Source organism: Cylas formicarius, unplaced genomic scaffold (assembly GCF_029955315.1).
Source record: "Cylas formicarius isolate icCylForm1 unplaced genomic scaffold, icCylForm1.1 PGA_scaffold_8__14_contigs__length_24414737, whole genome shotgun sequence".
NCBI lineage: Eukaryota > Metazoa > Arthropoda > Insecta > Coleoptera > Brentidae > Cylas > Cylas formicarius.
In genome coordinates, this window is record NW_026844361.1 from 11,761,892 (window position 1) to 11,780,033 (window position 18,142).

The following is an 18,142-nucleotide window of genomic DNA, read 5'->3' on the forward strand; positions in this document are numbered from 1 at the left end:
TACCAGCTTCAAATTTTCCTCGTTTTTAATGCTCGTTGATCCCCAGTGCCCCACGAAATATTGAGCCGATTCGACGTCCGCGGCCATTTTGTCGGCCGTTTTTGTTTTTTTTAGCTTTTAGCATAACCAAATAAACGTCTGAAATGTCGAATTATCGAGTTGAAATTCGGTAGGAATTTAAGGTTCCATCCACAGATGGACCTATCGAAGCCGGGCAGCATTCGAAATCGGGTTGAAAAAAACGCGGGTTTCTCAAGTATCGTATATCCGTACAAAAAAATTCTTGAATTAAACGACGCGCGAGGTTTAGTGCGATTGCCCAAAAATATAGTTCGAGCAAAAATATACAGGGCGTCGCGGTTATACGCAAAAAACTGAAAAGTCTCATTTATCAAAGAAAATTGTTGAATTTAGCTACGTCGTGAGCTACGATTTTTGTATTTCCCTTTTATTTGTTAAGTGTAAAAGATTCCTATGTTATACATTATACAGGGTGTCTCGGGAATGTGCATTATGATCAACATGTTTTCCGAGATATTAAGAAACATTATTTCGAAACAAGTTTAATAAAAATGAAGAGGCGTGTATCATAATTTACGTTTTTCGTCTATTATACTAGGTGCTCGTAAAAATAAGTTGTGTATATTAAGTATAGCGAAGTAGCCAACTTTTTAAATAAGGACGATGCTCGGAATTATTACTTTAAAAAGTTTGTACTTTGGCGCATTTTCGAAAATCAAAAAAAATCGATACAGAAGGATTCAAAACACTTTTATTCATTTTTTTCTATTCTCTGTTCTCTGTAACGGACAGTCGATAAGTGTTTGAAGCCGGATAACGTTCGAACGGTTGCAAGTACAGGCTTTAAATTTTCCTCGTTTTTAATGCTCGTCGATCCGCAGCGCCCCGCGAAATATTGAACCGATTGGATATCGGCGGCCATTTTTTCGGCTGTTTTTGTTTTTTTAGCTCGAAAAATAGCAACGTAACAAAATAAGCGTTCAAAATGTCCAACTACGGAGTTGAAATTCAGTGTGAATTTAAAGAACCTTCCACAGTATTTCCGATGTATTTAAAAAAAAAATCCCAATTTTTTTTCGTGACTAAATAGACCTGAGTTTCTCAAGCATCGTAAATCTGATCGAAAAAAATTTTGACAATTGTTGAATTTAAGAAGCGAATACAGCTAGAATTTTAGCATTTGCCTTTTAGTCGAATGTGCGTAAAAGATTCTTGTGTTATACATTATACAGGGTGTCCGGAGAATGTTCAACATATTTTGATTCATTTTTATTCATTTTTTCTAATTTCTGTTCTCTGTAATAAGCAGCCGTTATACAGGATGTGCCGAGAATGTCCCTTATGACCAATATATTTTACGAAATGTGCGGCGGAATTTTTGTATTCATTTTTTTTTTCTGTTTCCATAGGGCAAGCAGGAGAAAATGAAAGAAGCTTACCAACAGGCGGTGATGGAGAGCGAATCGAGCACCAACTTGCGTAAAAATCTAGCCGAAAAAATCGAAATCTGTGATACGAAGTCCATTAAGGAACGTTTCGAGAAGGGAGAAGTGGCGAACGACAAAACCAACAGGGAAAGGAATAATGAAGACGAAGAGGTGTACGAAAGCGGTAAAGGTTCGCGAGACTGGCAAGTATCGTATCTTCTAAGGTCCGTATTTTATGTTGCAGATATGAGTAAGAAATCGAGATCTTTGTTTCTGGAACTGGACGCCAGCGCTTCCAAACCTCCTCAAATATCGCCGACATCCCCGCCGAAATTAGAAGTGAAGAAAGCTAGAGAGGTAAATTATATTCCAATAGAATATAGTCCGTTTTTCGAGACTTGGAACGTAAAAACTTTCTTATTCTACAAAGGTACTGGTACATAAATTAGTTAGTAATAAGAAAATAAACAAATAATTTTAAGTCGTTAATATATTCTTAAAGTATAGACATTTGACCATGGATGCTGAAAATTTCATAAATTTATCTCTTACGGTTGATTTTTAATCCATTTTTTAATTAACAGTGCTTAAAATTTTTACTATAAAAAAAATGTTAAAATCAAAATTTTAAGAAATCGTTTGGGAAATCAATTTTCCATCATAAGTACTTATAATAATTATATATATATATATATATATATATATATATATATATATATATATATATATATATATATATATATAGTGTCATCATATATATATATATATATATATATATATATATATATATATATATATATATATATATATATATATATATATATATATATATATATATATATATATATATATATAGTGTCATCATATATATATATATATATATATATATATATATATATATATATATATATATATATATATATATATATATATATATATATGATGACACTATATTCCGGGATATCATCCGTTCGCTCGTTGAACTCCGACTGGAATCCTGCAAATCCTGCATCCGACTGGAATCCTGCAGACGTTTCGCCAAAATCTCACTTGGCATCTTCAATGCTTCAATGTTTTCGGAGCGCGAGCATTGAAGATGCCAAGTGAGATTTTGGCGAAACGTCTGCAGGATTCCAGTCGGATGCAGGATTTGCAGGATTCCAGTCGGATGCAGGATTCCAGTCGGAGTTCAACGAGCGAACGGATGATATCCCGGAATATAGTGTCATCATATTTTTCCATCCGTGAATCAATACGTGAGAATATATATATATATATATATATATATATATATATATATATATATATATATATATATATATATATATATATATATATATATATATATATATATATATATATATATATATATATATATATATATATATATATATATATATATATATATATATATATATATATATATATATATATATATATATATATATATATATATATATATATATATATATATATATATATATATATAGTGGGGGACAACCTGATTGAAAAGTCTAAACTACTATGTTTAAAATAAATTGATATAAATCGAGGACTAATCCTAGTTTCATGTGATATCTGCAAAAAAAAAACATTTCGTAGGGTAAACAAAACCGGTTTTTCACCAATGCCTTTGTGATATTTTCTTTCATTCACGATTCTTCATCTTAAATAAACATTTCAAAACTCACCTCACTGCGATCGTTTGCCCTGGACGGCCATATTTGATGGCATGATTTCGATTGACTAATTCATGTTTTAGGTTCTTGTTTTACTTCTATTTGTCACGATTGCTAGGATCAGTCGGCCAATATTTTAGGTTTAGTGCGGTTATCGCATTCAATTTAAGGTCTTTTTTTTCATTGTCGGAAAGCGCCATCTGGTGCCCGGGACTCGAAGTTTATTAAGATCCGTTAAACAAAAATGTCCGAACATTTAACAGTTTTTAAGTTCAACACGCGCCCTCTGGTGGCCATTTCGAGACCTCAAAAATCTTTGGTTCATTGCTCGGCTAATTGAGGGTAAACAGTTCAAATGTTTTTGTTGTCGTTTATATAACGTGCGTGTTTGGGGCCTTACTTAAGGTAACTTCAAATATCATAGATTGTCCTGAGGTTTAATGCTTTTAAAAAATGACCTCGGTGTTTCCGCGCAGGCTTATCTAGCCAAAAGGTCCAACGAGGACACCGTCAAGTCCACAGAATACGTCGAGGACATCGAGGTTAAAACGGCCGATATCCAAGAGAGATTCAAGTTTTTCGAGACCTACAAGGAGCCCGAGAAACAAAGGAAGCAGTTCAGAATGACCCCGCCCAGAGATCCGTCACAAGTCAAGGTTGGCCCTGACTAACGCGTCTGCAGAATTGCGCTTTTCTCTAACATTTTTGTTGTTGCATTTACTTCGTGTATCGGTGTTTTGCCGTGACGTCCATTCGAAATCAAACGTGACGTAGCTGCGCTTCGTTTTTAGACGGAGACGCCGGAGAGAGAGATATATCGGGATCCCGAGGTGATCAGGTCCGAGGAAATCGTGGACGATTCGGTCATAGCCAAGGAAACGCACACCGCATCGAAAATGCTCAACAAGTTCAGGCAAATGGAGGAGAACTTGCAAAGGGAACCGGAATCAACCGGTAAGACCGCCATTTTGCACTTTCAAAAAAAACCTTTTTTTTTCGTTTACGATTTGTCGCGGCCCCTCATTTTATCCGCCTTAAATTAGTGTAAAAATAAATATGCACGACGCAGCGACATTGTGCTTAGTTTTTTAACTGAACACGTAACCAACGTCCAGCGGTTGGGTTAGTAGAAAACAACAAAAAATAATATGGCAAGCAGTAGTAAGAAGGTAAAGACATACAAGTTTCGTTGGGAATGGGAAGAACGATATTTATTAGTTAAAGGTAAAAATGTGTGTTTGTTATGTAATACTTCGGTTCTGTTGCTAAAAAAGGAAATATTGAGAGACATCATAAAACTACATTTTAATTTTGAAAAATCATTTCCACTACATTATGCCGCCAGAAAGTAAAGTTTTAAGAACAGTCGACAAAAATAAGATAATTGCACGAAAAAAGAAAGGGGAAATGATAAAAAAGGCGTTTTTAGGAGCTGCTGATTCGTTATTTGCCAACTTATATTTCTTCCGAGAAAATTCCAATATCGAAAATGGTAGGCTTGACAACCGATGCCGCTCCAGCTATGGTGGGTTGTGATAAGGGTCTGGTGGCGTTATGTCGTAAAGATGAAAGTTTTCCGCTGCATTATCCATCAACAAGCATTATGTGGAAATTTCCTGAAACTAAACAACTGGTGGTAAAAATTGTGAACAAGATTAGAGCTCAAGCGTTACAAACAAGATTATTCAAAACCTTGGCTGAGGACACTGAGTGTCTGATCAAGTGCGATGGTTAAGTGAAGGACGAGTGTTGAAGACGTTTTAATGATGTGCTATCTGGCATAGTTCAATTTTTTAAACAACACGATCAACCGAGTCCGGAATTATAAAATTCAATCTGGCTTAGAGATTTTGGTTTTCTCGTGGACATTACAGAGAAATTAAACGAACTTAATTTGCAGCTTCAGTGGAGAGACAAAGAACTAACGGCAATGATTTCTGATATAAAAGCCTTTATTAAAAAAGCTGGAGTTTTGGGAGCAAAAGCTAATAACAGCGATGCCAAGCATTTTCTTCCTATTCTTGCAGGAAGGATATCTCAAAATCCATTAGAACCCTGTGACAGCAAATACCATTTAGAAATAGTTTCTACTCTGTTTCTTTCTCAACAGTTTGCAACTTGTGTTATGCAGAACTTTGGCGAAGACATCGCTGCAATATGAAGTTTATTAAGAACAAATATCGCAGGTGAACACGTAAATAAAAAGAAAATTTTTTACGAATATCAAACTTTAATATAATATAATTATTGTACAGGGTGTTCACAAAAAATTATTTACAAACAGTTTTTAATGAAATCATGTAATCATCAAAATGTAGAAAAATTTTGAAATAATTATACTTAAATAAATAAAAATTAATACAGGGTGCCAAAAGTAACAATTTAACAAAAAAAAAGGTATTTATTTAAGCGTTAGTCATAGCTCTAAAAAAGTTAAACCATTGCAATGAGAGCGTTCATTTAAACAAAAGTTATGCCAAAAATAATAACAATATCTTACAAGAATCAAACTTAAGTTACACTATCGCTCCATAAAAAAAAAGAAAACAAATTTATATATTAATAGGCCAAAACTTATAACGGAAAACATTTTTCTCCGTTTTTTTGCCCACCCAGTAAGTTCTTTAAAAATTATTTTTATAAAATAGAGCAGGTGGGAGCAGGATTGTGTCTTCCGCGTAACACCACAACATTGTTACTTTAATACATAGAAATACATCTACTGAATATTCTATAAATAGATGTTAAGTAAAAAATAATAATGCAGAGAAGAGGTTTTTAAAAAATTGTTGTACACAATGCCTCTTAATACAAACCTTTAAAAAATATATATTTTTTAAAATGGGCCCAAAAATCGCCCTGTATAACACCCTCTAGCGGCGTAGATATACACTTCAAAATTATTTTACGATTATTAGGCCCCAAACCCCTGAAGCGATTCACTCCGCCCCCGGAACCTGCCAAACCGGAATCGAACAGCGAGGAAGAGTCCGGCTCAGAGTACGAAGAGGAGGAGGAAGAGGAGGTGGACCACTGTAGATTACCGGAAGACGTGATCGAGGCTCAAAAAGCGGCCAGAGCTAGACAGCTGCGCGCCAAATTCGAGAAGTGGGAGGCCAACGAAATAAAGAAGGAACAACAAAATATGGTGAACGTTGTGGAGGAGTACGGCGAGGAACAATCGCAAATCGAATCTACGCGGGTGTAAGTGTGCACCTGATCGCATTTATAAAGGTTTTAAAAATCTTTATTGGGCGATACAAAGGTTTTTTATTTGTAATCAAAAATGGGGAATATTCCATAAATACGCATATTAAGGTATTCAAATATTCTGTTGTTTTTGTTGACGTAAATATATATTCCAAGAATCTTCGAATTACACACTTTTTGGTCTCGCATGGAATATTCGTAACGAATGTTCTATATTTTTCTAATATTTAGTAACTATTGGCAATAAGCACATCCAGAAAATATTACGCAAATAAACTGAAATATTTCTAAGAATATTAGATTCATAGCGAATCAGTAATACAGGTATTCAAATAATCTAATAAAATTATCGTGAATAAGCTTTATTTTATTATTATTTTTGACATATAAATTTAAAAGAGCGCAAACAGCAAAATTTATCTAATGAGTGATGATGATAAATATGCATATTAAGATATTCATATATTTTGAGATGTGCGCGTGAATATTCTATATTCTAAGGAAACTTTTGGTTTTCCATCGAAGGAATATTCTATATTGTTCCAATTTTATATACTACTTATTGACAATAAGTACATCCAGAGAATACTACACAAATTTACTGAAATATTCCAGTGAATATTAGAGGAATATTCATAGCGAATGTGTAATACAGGTAAATTATCGCTTAATTAAATAAAATTATCGTGAATAAGTTTCATAAGAAATATTCCTGTGAATATTGGAGGAATATTCACAGCCAATCTGTAACAGATAAAATATCGCTTAATTAAATTAGCTTTTTTTTTTCGGTTTATCATGTATTCAATATGTCAAGAAAATCCATCGTTGTATCTGGTGACTTCTGCATTTTATTGTTTTTTAATAAAAATATTTTTTAGCTTTATAAAACCACTAATGCATATATTAAAAAAATGTATCTTTGCATCCATAGACTTTTGCATCGTGATTTTGAATATGCATCATTTTATAGTTTTTTTGACATATAACACAGTAAAATACATCTACTGAATATTCCATAAATATGCATAATAAGATATTCGGATGGTATGAGAAAGTTCGCTGGACTATTCTATATTCGAAGGAATCTTCGATTTGCACACTTTTTGGTTTTGCACAGAAGGATTATTCTATATTTTTTCAACATTTTTGGCGAAACCGAGTTTTAAAATTCAAGATATCAATTGCTCCCCCTGGCGGCCATTTCACAAACTCGAAAATATTTTTTTTTAAGTATATAATTGTTATAGGTTAAGAGCCCGATTCGAATCGATCCAACAATCGAGTACCGACAAAAGCAGAGCGCCGCGGGTCAAACCAGGCCGTTTTGTGGTGAGTTCGTTTGTTTTTTTACCGTTTTATTTTTATTTTTCGTTTATTTGTATTTTTATTTATTTAGTTTTTTTTTTAGTGTGGAGTGCATTTAAGCGTAACACCGTTTTGTGTTTGTCTTGCATCTATTTATTTTTGGCACTAATTTTGGGGTTTCTGCATGACCTTACGTGTTTCGTGATTTTGCTCGAAAGCATGCGAGCGGACTGTTTTTTTTTTACGCGCTGCATTTAAATTAAATTACGTCATTTTTACATGTAAATTCCTGTAAGATAACTTAAGGACCAACCTTTTTTTTTTAGTTATGACCTAAAATCTCCAGATTCCGAGAAAACTTATTTTAAATAGATCTGTTTTCCTTTATCTCGTTTAATCGTAACCTCCAAATAAGTCACAAATAATAGAAGCAAAAGCAGAAAATTGTGCATACAAAAAAAATCATATAATACCGAAGAAGAATACTAAAAAGTGTAAACGAAGACAACCAAATGACCTTGAATCATTATCAAAATTAACCCATAATTTCATTATGATTAATTAAAATTTTAATACTCTGGATTTTATTTTGATGCGCTGTATATTGACTTTCTTTACTGTCAGAAATGTAATTTTGACAATTTTCTACTACTTACCTGTTTATTTGAAAATAACATTTTTGTTTTTTATTCATTTGCCAATAAAAAATAACACGTAGGTCACGCTACGTGAATTCGGTGTGAAAATGGACTTGAAAACTTGGTGTATGAACCCGTATATTTATATTTACTGCAAAAAAATGAGCAGTGAAAGTAAAGGCCAGAGTAGTGCTAACCTATTTTTGCAACTTCGATTGTTGAGTTGTTGGGGCGAAAAGCTTAGAACACATTGAAGATAATAATTTTCTCACTTTTAGAAACAGGCATTTTACGAATCCAAATTCAGCCTAAAAGAGCGGAAAATATCAAAACCCCAATACATATACGTATTTGAATAGAATAGAATATATTTGTATTATATGAAAAATTATGAAAATTAATCTTATTTTAAATAAAGCCACTAACTAACCAAAACTATTTCTTTATAATTAAACCCGGTCTTCAGAAATCCTATAATTTTTACGCACATCACAGGGCCCTATTTGAAAAAATATAAAAAAATAAATAAAAAAAAATATATAAAAATTCGAAATAAGTTTTTTATTCATAGGTTCACATCATTGGTACAATTTCCTATGCAAAACGTATAATCTAAAATGCAAAACTTATGCATTTGCAAAATATTATTTGCGATTATAAAAAAATTTATATACAGTTCGTTAATTTACTATTGGCTTAGAAAAAAAGAGTTTTTGCATTTATTAACTGAGTCCTTTTTCCTTATAAAATTGAAACGCGTGAAGGTGCTTTTAGAAATACTTGTGTTTCTTATACGTTCCGCCGCCCTACTGATATCATAGGCGAAACAAGCAACATGAAATAGGTTGCCTTAACCATATATAACACTATTGGGAAAAAATGTTTTCTGGACAGACCTGGTTACACTCAAACTGTTGCTTTGTTCCGCTGCAACGTAACTCTTATCGTGACAAAGAGACGATTTTTTAAGCGCGATCGTTTAAAAAAACAAACCCGTCGTAAAGCACGTTACACAGGCTAAAAATGTAATTTTTATATGCCCCGGTATACAAACATTAGGGAAACCAAAATTTCGTCAGAAAGCGAAAAAATCGTTGTGATAAAGTGATAATTGAAAAAGTTGTACCATATTAAAGTTTTCGTAACTCCGTCAGCTCTATGGTCCGGTTATAAACAATTTTTTTACGCGAATTTACATGTATACTTCGACCAGAAATATAGTGCTTTTACAACCGACCCCGTGATTAACTTTGCCTACAAAATACAAAATCGCAGTCCTTTACCCGTAACCATTGCAGGACCGTCCTAGGAATTTATCTACCTATACTAACAAGCTGGACATAAGTGTTTTCAATCTTGAAACAGGTACATAAAAAAATTAGTACAAAGTAAGAATTTATTACGTCCAATTTCATTAAATTTCTACAAAGTATCATTATTAATATAGAAAATATTAAACATAATAATAATAAAATATGTCACTTAAAAAATCGACATTATCGCTTCTGTAGTGAGCTAGTTCAATGATCAATTTGTCATCTTTTATTACCCGTTTTTCACAGTTAGACCAGATTTGTACTGATATTTTAGTTACCCTCTTGCCGAATTACGTTTATGCTACTAGGACTGAATTTTGGTTACTAATCTCAAGGGTTCATGTCCGTTTTGTTATGCCATGGAATCGATTTGTTGAAGTTGTTTTCTCGTGTAGCTCTCTTCAAAATATAGATCATTTTCGTAATAAATTGGAATTTTTTTAGTTTCGGCTGAATGATACGAGACATCCAACACAACAACAGTATTTGGTGATAGTGTTGGCAACAGTTTATTCTCAAACCAGTCCTCAAAAATTTCCGCGATCATATTTTCATGGTAATCCACTTGAATCTTTGGTCATGTCACTTGTTTTTATTGCTGCTAAATCTTCCCCTTCTGAATTTCTTATAAAATAGTAACCATTAAAAACAATTTGTTTAGCATCCCAAATGGATCCTCCTCTTCTTCTTCTTCTTCTTCTTATTCTTAAGTCCAATGACTTGTGTTTACTGGGTAATATTTAATCTTATTTGTGATTCTGATGACCAGCGATCTTGCCATCTTTTTTGTGGTCTTCCTCTTGATGTTTTTCCCTCGGGTTTTCCATCTTTTGTGATCTTTGCTAATCTGTGCTCTTCCATTCTCGTTACGTGTTGATTCCAATTTCTCCTTCTCTCTCGTCCCCATTTTATTATATCTTGAATATTACATTGTTGCCGGATATCTTCGTTTCTTACATGGTCTCGTCTAGCCTTTCCCATTATGCATCCTTAATGTTTTCATTTGTTTTTTGTATCGGCTCTGGTTTCTATGGCATACGTAAGTATTGGTCTTATACATGTTTTATAGATTCTTGTTTTCGTTTCTATTCCTAGATCTTTATTTCTTCATACTATATTCCTTAATTTGGTATATCGCCTCTTGGTAAATATCTCGGTGGCTTGTTACATCTACTCCTAAGTATCTTGATGACATTAGTTGCTTTATGATTGTCTCTTCTATCTCTAGCTTACATCTTATTGGTTACTTAGATACTGTTAGACATTCAGTTTTCGCTGTTGACATTTATATATTGTATTCTTTTGCGGTTTTATTAAATATGTGTAACATTCTTTGTAGGTTGTCTTCGCTATTAGATATCAGTACCGCATCGTCCGTGATATTTGTGTTTCCCATTTTGTATCCTGTTAGTCTTTTTACTTTTTCAATCATTTTATCCATAATCAGGTTAAATAGAAACCGACTTGAGCTGTTTTATTCCTGTGTTTACCTTTATTTCTTCAGATACTTTTCACTCAGATTTTGTTTTAGTGGAGCAGTTGTAATTGAGTTCTTCGATGATTCTTATTATTTTAGGAGATACATTTTTTCTTTAAGTAAACGCTTTTGTTGACTTTTCCACTAACTGGCGAATTATAAAGATGGCATCTGTTGTTGATCTGTTCTTTCTAAAACCGTTTTTTTTTATTTGCTGGGGTAGTTCGCCTTCTAAATTGTCATTAGGTTCGACTACCATCTCCACTTCTTTAAATTCTGCGTTGTTTTCAATGTCTTCTTCTAACAGGGGAACATCTGCTTTATTCCACGGTCTCCACATTAAAAAAAAAAAACAGGAACCTTCAAAAAATGTGTAATTGTAAGACTCTAATAAATATTTATCTGTATTCTTAAGTTGTAGCTTTATCCACCGCGAATATAATCTATAGTCTTATAAAAGCCTGTGTTGTCTACAAATCGAAGAACTATGTAAAAGACACAACAATACAGAAGAAGAGTGTTGTTAATCGACAGGCACATAAGACAAAAATGATTATTTTCAAACTTACCTGTCAGATAAATGGAGTACAGGTACTTAACCTTTACCTTTGAACTATCCAGTGAAAACGGCCTCACGGGGCAAACCTCGATTATCAGGTAGATAAATACCTATTGGAAGGATCACAGTCATATGCCTCCCTAATATGTAATGATCTTACATTACTACTATCTGCTACTCTACTTTTTCGAAAATACCCCGCATCGTCAATGCTTAATCAAATTTAAGACGGTCCGTTTACTTTTCAAATAAAAATTTCAAGTTAATACGGTCCATCTCAGGCAAAACAGAAGCAGAAAAAATACTTAAAACGTCAATGCACTATATTTTTGCTCGTATTATAAAAGCTGTAGTCCCGACTGATTTGGGCGTTTTGTTGTAATTTTCAGTAAAAGAACAAGCCCCCAGCTCCCTTCCCCCATTAAAGAAAATCACCTCCCTTTCGGTCGTCGTCGGAACAACCAAGTCAGTGTAAAATACCCCATCTTTTCTATCGGTCTTTTTTTTCTACGTCGATTTTTTAAAGGCCCTCGCGTGGAAGGATACTTTCGTGTGGTACCAAAGCTAGTGCAATATTCGGAATAGTGAGAGAACTTTTAACGAAAATTTTAGGCGATCTTTTCCCCGTTTTATTAAATTTTGTTGTTTTAATGTTAGCGTTTAACTACTGCGATATAGCTTGTTGTTTTATAAATGAGAACGTTACATAGTTTAATAGCGTCTAATGTTTGTATCGATTTATGTCAACGCACAAGTCACAAGACGGACAAAGTACGGTGTGTCCCATTTTTTAAGGGTTTTACGGTGTATCTTTTTCCGAGGTGGCACAAACAGATAATCCATTTTGGAAAATTTACCTTTTTTTTAACTAGTAAACTTATCGTAAGCTGGTCTGTATGGATTTTTAAATTTTTCAAAAACACAAGTTCTGAGAATTTGACCTGAAACACATTTTTTGGTGCTTTTTTTTTAATTTTTTGTTAGCAATTATTATAATTGCAATAGTTTTATGGGTTTTTGTTTGCAAAAATATTAAACATTTAGTAAATCGGAAAATAGTTTGCAAAATATACGAGGAACTAATGACCAAATTCCGACCAGCCAAAAGGTTATTTTTACGATACCCCTTTCTTCGGATTACACAGGCCCAAGTTTTTAAATAAGGAATAAGCTTTTATCACTTCTTTTATTTAATGTTTTAACACTATTTTGCGGAGTTGTCAGGCTATTGTAAAAAGTAGATTTTGATATACACACTTAACTTGTGTCTTCTTTTTTTTTAGTGTAACTTTATGTATGTCTTAATAATATTATTAGGCTTGTTATTAGCTTTTCAAGAATAGTAATAGATAAAAACTATTTTAAATTAAAAAAAAAAAACGCCTTAATTCTCTAATGAAAAATACCAAACATTTTTATATCAGCAGGAAAATGAAATAGAAATTAAAATGTGCGTCATGAGCCGTAAAGTTATGATATATTTCTTTTAAATTAAAGTAAATTGAAATATCACTTATTCGTTACATATTTTTTACAAGCATAACAAAATTATTAAAATACGTACAGCCATTAAAAAGAAAGAAAAAAAGAAAAAGAAAACTGACTACGCCGCTGGATCCTAGGTAAAAAAAACCTATCCAGGCCACATTTTCTACAAGTTTACAAGCTTAGCAACCTTTTAGCGTTTTTATTTCAATATAAGTAGCGAAATTTTATATTTAAACTACTACACACTTGCACCGAATACAAAATTGGATTTGTCGTTTTGGAGTTGTTCTTATTTCTTCCTATATTTCCGTTTGTATCACCTTCCATTAAATTTATTAATAAAGGAGATACGCCCGTAAAACCAACAAAAATGCAACGCACTGTAGACCGGCAGGTAGCAATACTCTCTTATTTAAAATTTTTACCTTGTGTTGAGTTGAAAGTCGTTTTTCATGTTGAAGGCGAGAACGGTGTAGGTATCAATTTATATCGGACGTCCATACACACAATTTTTTTAAAATATTTTTAAGTGTACTATATTGATTACTGTGCCAATTTTTTTTCTATTCGGGCAACTTAACGAAATAAATGCGTTTTAACTGATGTCCGTGTCTATTTTCTTACGCCCCATCCTTATACTGCGAATCGGTAATGCAAGGCAAACACAAAACAAGGTGTAACGAAGTGGATTCTACCAAAACAACAACAAATACATACAATGTTCAAGATTTAAATAAATAAATCTACTATTGTCAACAGGTCAATAATTAAGCGGCGATTTTTGAGTCCAGTTTAAAAGGAAAACTTCAATGTCTTGTCCAGTGCCTCCTATAGTCATGTACTTTGTCTGCTCAATGTTCATCATGTAAGGTTATGTCCTCTTGGTCTTCTGCCATTACAACCTGATCGTCTGCGAAGAGGTTTGTATATAGGTGGGTGTCCTCTATATTTATCCCCATGGGACTGCATTTTCTTATCCGCTGCTGGAATAAAATTTAAACAGTGGTATAGAACCACAGGAGCCCTGTTTCACGCCTTTTATTTGTGTATACATTATTTATGTTAGCTTCTTTCATTGCTTCAGGCAGCGTGAAGGTCCATTCCTCTTGCTCGTTGTTTTATTATGAATATATTGTCTGCGCAGGATTGCCCTGGTTGAAACCCGTTTTGTTCTTCCATTCCTGAGACTTCTTCTATTCGGACTCTTGGAACTCTTTCATATAGCTTTAATGCTAATACCTCGGTAGTTATTACAGTCGCTTCTGTCTCCTTTTTTTTTAAATTGAGTTTATGTAAAAGTTTCTCCAATCTTTTGGAACCAGCTCTCCTTCCAGTCATTTGTTTAAGATGTCGCACAGTAGTTCATACGTTCTTGTGGTAGCGTGTTTAATTAGTTCGATAGGCAAATCCCCTGCTCCTGAAGCTTTATTATTATTCATTTTTCGTAATGCTGATTGTATCTCTTCTAATTTGATGTCATCTACTTCTCTTACTATTGTTTCGCTTATGTTCAGTGGAATATCTACTCATCGCGTTTTTCATCCAGTAAGTTGTAGTTTGGCTTTATTTTTCTTCTTTCGTTTGAGATTGTTTATAGTTCTCCAAGCTGCTCTAAACCTAGATGCTGCCACAATTGAACTAATTTCAGCGATAATTTGTTTTTTGTTTTCTTGATTTCTTTTTTTACAATATATTTGTATCCGTGCAGTTTTTTGGTCTTAACCATCTTAAGTATAGATTTTTCTTTTCTTCTACTAGTTGGATTAGAGCGTTTGTCCACCAAGTGCTTAAAGTTTCATACATTTCTTCTGCTGTGCAGTTGATTTCTTCCTCTAATTTTTGTACTAGCCGTAGTTTGAATAGGAAACTAGCGGATTTATCTCTTAAACTGTCTATATGTTGCATTGTTTTATGACCTCCCTTTTGTTATTTTGTTTCTCGTGTGTATGTGTGGTGGTTATTGTGTCTGATTTCAATGGGTGCTCTTACTAATCGGTGATCCGAACCACATTCAGCGCCTCTCCAAATGTCTTGTTTTATTACTATGTAATCAACTATTGATTTTAAATTGTAAACTATCACCCAGTATCTCAAAAGGATATATGAAGTTTTCTTTTTGAAAAGTACCCTTAATTGTTGACATTCAACCAGAACACACCCTGTATATAAACAATGTCTATAGTATTGTAAAAAAAACTAATATAAATCAAAATAAATAACGAACTAACCAAAATTCAATCTCTTTTGAGATTTAAACGTATTTTATCACACGTGTCAGAAAAGACTGCATTTCATTCGCATCAAATAGTATGAAAATTTTCCAATTTCAATTTAAAAAAAAAGCAAAAATCCGAAAATTATATCGCTCCTCAATTTAAAAAAAAAAAAGTCGTAATTACCCATTTCATATGTACAATAATGACTTCATCTGGATTTAAATCGATTTTTTTTTCAAAAAGAAAGCGGGTTTGATTTCAAATGCAGATTCCAAACTTAAATTAAATTTTTCAAAAAAATAAGCGTGGGAATCGAAATAACAACGATAATTGATACAACATAGGACGTTTCGAAAGTAACAGAAAAGTGCGACAGCTGCAAGACCAAAGTGTATCCGTTGGAAAAGCTCTCCCTGCACGGAAACATTTATCACAAGAATTGCTTCCGCTGCGTGGAATGTTCCTGTATCTTAAGGTTGGTAAATGCGCCCAATACTCAGGTCGAGAGGGAAATCACATGAGAAATAAGCAACTATTTATAATATAAAAAAGTGGAGTTTAGTTTTTATCTCATTTTTTGGATAAAATTAAAGCTTTTTCAATACTTTAATAGTATATTATGCAACAAGTGTGGTAAACGGCATTTGACTCACGAGTTTAATAAACGAGTGACTTAAAAAGTTTACCGAACGTGTTGCATGATATACTTTTTCTACGACCGTTAGTTTTTGGATATATTTTCGAAAAACAACACGAATACATTCATTGACATGACCGTCACAATTGACAAACGTCAAAAATTCAAAGCGTGGGAAATATCTCCGAAAACATCCGATTGCTCCCAAACCCGTGCGGTAAAATCCCGGAAATGTCCGAAGTGGCTCGGATCCGTGGGAAACGAAACTGACGTGGTGAAGTGACGCTTCCCGTACGCTAGATCGGTGGGTAATTAGGTATTTTACAGACGGGAGTAGAAAAAAAATAATTGAAGTAAACTCTGCTTTTAAAATAGGATATTGTAAAACTAAAAACAAATTTCATCTTTGCGAAAGTGTAGAGGAAAAACTTCGAAACAACTGGATATAGGCACAAAGAAAACTGTTAAAAATAACCCTAAATTTTCTGCGACACAAGTTTCGAAATTTTTAAGTCAAATAGATGAGGATAGAAGCGTCACCAAGGCAAACCATAACCATAAAACGGAGACACACGATTATTGTTGGGCTCAAGACATTGGAAAAAGGTATCGTTCTCTGTAAGTAAATCAGTAAGTTTATTTTTCTTTGAAAACTATTAATAAAAGTCATTTACCTTCTACCAATTTTGAAAAATGGTAAAAAAAATTATGCATTTGCTTTTCATTTTTGTTTTTACTTATATTTTTCAAATAATTTTATAGCAAAATACCTTGTTTTCCAAGATCACAATATCGAAATTTAAAAGCCTTCAATTAGAGAAAGCGAAATACGCTTTACCAACAGTACCGTGCGTCCAATTTTTGTTGATAACATTTTAATTTAATAAAAAAACACAAAATGTAGGGTTAGTAGCCAAGTCTTTTTTCCAAGTGACGTATCATTTTTCTGACATATAAGCCTTCGTAATTTTTTAATGGAACGCCCTGTATATTATATATGTTTTTGACAAATCGGAAAAAATAGGACATTTTTTTATATAATTTCAAAGAGTGACTAACTGACAGCAACAACAATAATTATTTACAAATAATACTTTTTAATATTACAACATGCAAGTTTAAAAAATATTAATTGTAAAACCTGGTCCAAAAATATTGCGAAAAACGAAATATTTATTACAACCGATTTTGGGAGGTGGTTTCCCTGTCGACTGGGGCGTAATTCTCATCCTTCACGCCACCCTTGTAACTCGAAGTTATTTTTAGAATGGACTCGTACTCTTACAACAAAGGTTCCTTGTATTGTATGACCCACTTTAAGCGGCTCTTCATATCGAAAGGGGACTACGACACTGCGTTCGGCATGGACCAGCGAAAACAAAAATGGAAGACCACCGTTTCGGCGTGAAAACAAAAATTGTGATACGCGTATTTTATTTCCAGGTTTCTTGCCAAAAAAAAATGGCCCTCAAAAACAGCGTACTTAAAGACCGAGCAAACCTTTTTGTATTTATTTATATTTTTTAACGCTCGTTTCGGTTGTTTTATTGTTGTGACGATTTAGTCGAAAATGCGACTTATTTTTACTATCTGTACTCTTTTTTATACGTTTTATATTTACTGTTTTGTATTACCGCCTATGTGATTTCTATGAGAATAAATTTTATATCGAACTGGCTTTTAATTTAGAAGTCTGGATATGATTAACAAAGAAATTGTACTCTAGAACCTAATATTAAAGCTCACATGGTATTTTTTCAAAAAGCCAAAAATAAGGACTATTGAATTTTTACAGCAAATTTTAAATATTAAAAAAAATGCTCAAAAAAGTATGTTTGTAATTTATTAAGCAGTATGTTACAATTCTAGCATAGTTCGGGGATGCTGTTAATACTATGTATTAAAGTAACATGTTGTGGTGTTACGTGTAAAACAATCTTGCTCCTACCTGCTCCATTTCATAAAAATAATTTTTAAAAAACTTACCGGGTGGGCAAAAAAAAAATCGGAGAAAAATGTTTTTCATTATAAGTTTTGACCTATTAATATAAAAAATTGTTTTTTTTTATACAGCAATAGTGTAACTTAAGTTTGATTCATGTAAGACATGTTATTATTTTTGGCATTTCACTTTTCAACTTTTGTTTACAATGGGTTGTCATACTC

At 32.9% G+C, this 18,142-nt stretch overlaps 2 protein-coding genes across 13 annotated transcripts in view; one reads left to right on the plus strand and one right to left on the minus strand.

Moving 5' to 3' along the window:
- Positions 1-17,657, plus strand: part of LOC132705790 (LIM domain and actin-binding protein 1) — an 80,549-nt gene extending 62,892 nt beyond the window's left edge. For 6 of the 11 annotated variants that reach the window (XM_060676655.1, XM_060676656.1, XM_060676658.1 and 3 more), the window contains 8 exons: positions 1,431-1,632; positions 1,693-1,805; positions 3,604-3,783; positions 3,919-4,081; positions 6,046-6,331; positions 7,588-7,669; positions 15,684-15,814; positions 17,243-17,657. In XM_060676655.1, coding sequence (XP_060532638.1) covers positions 1,431-1,632; positions 1,693-1,805; positions 3,604-3,783; positions 3,919-4,081; positions 6,046-6,331; positions 7,588-7,669; positions 15,684-15,814; positions 17,243-17,384 — 1,299 coding nt within the window. In that variant the 3' untranslated portion in view covers positions 17,385-17,657. Of the gene's footprint in view, positions 1-1,430; positions 1,633-1,692; positions 1,806-3,603; positions 3,784-3,918; positions 4,082-6,045; positions 6,332-7,587; positions 7,670-12,024; positions 13,727-15,683; positions 15,815-17,242 lie in introns of those variants that run through there. The other 5 variants (XM_060676662.1, XM_060676666.1, XM_060676665.1 and 2 more) reach the window with 4 other exon arrangements.
- LOC132705793 (phenoloxidase-activating factor 1-like) overlaps positions 1-18,142 on the minus strand; it is a 120,354-nt gene that overhangs the window by 83,529 nt on the left and 18,683 nt on the right. The window lies entirely within an intron of this gene.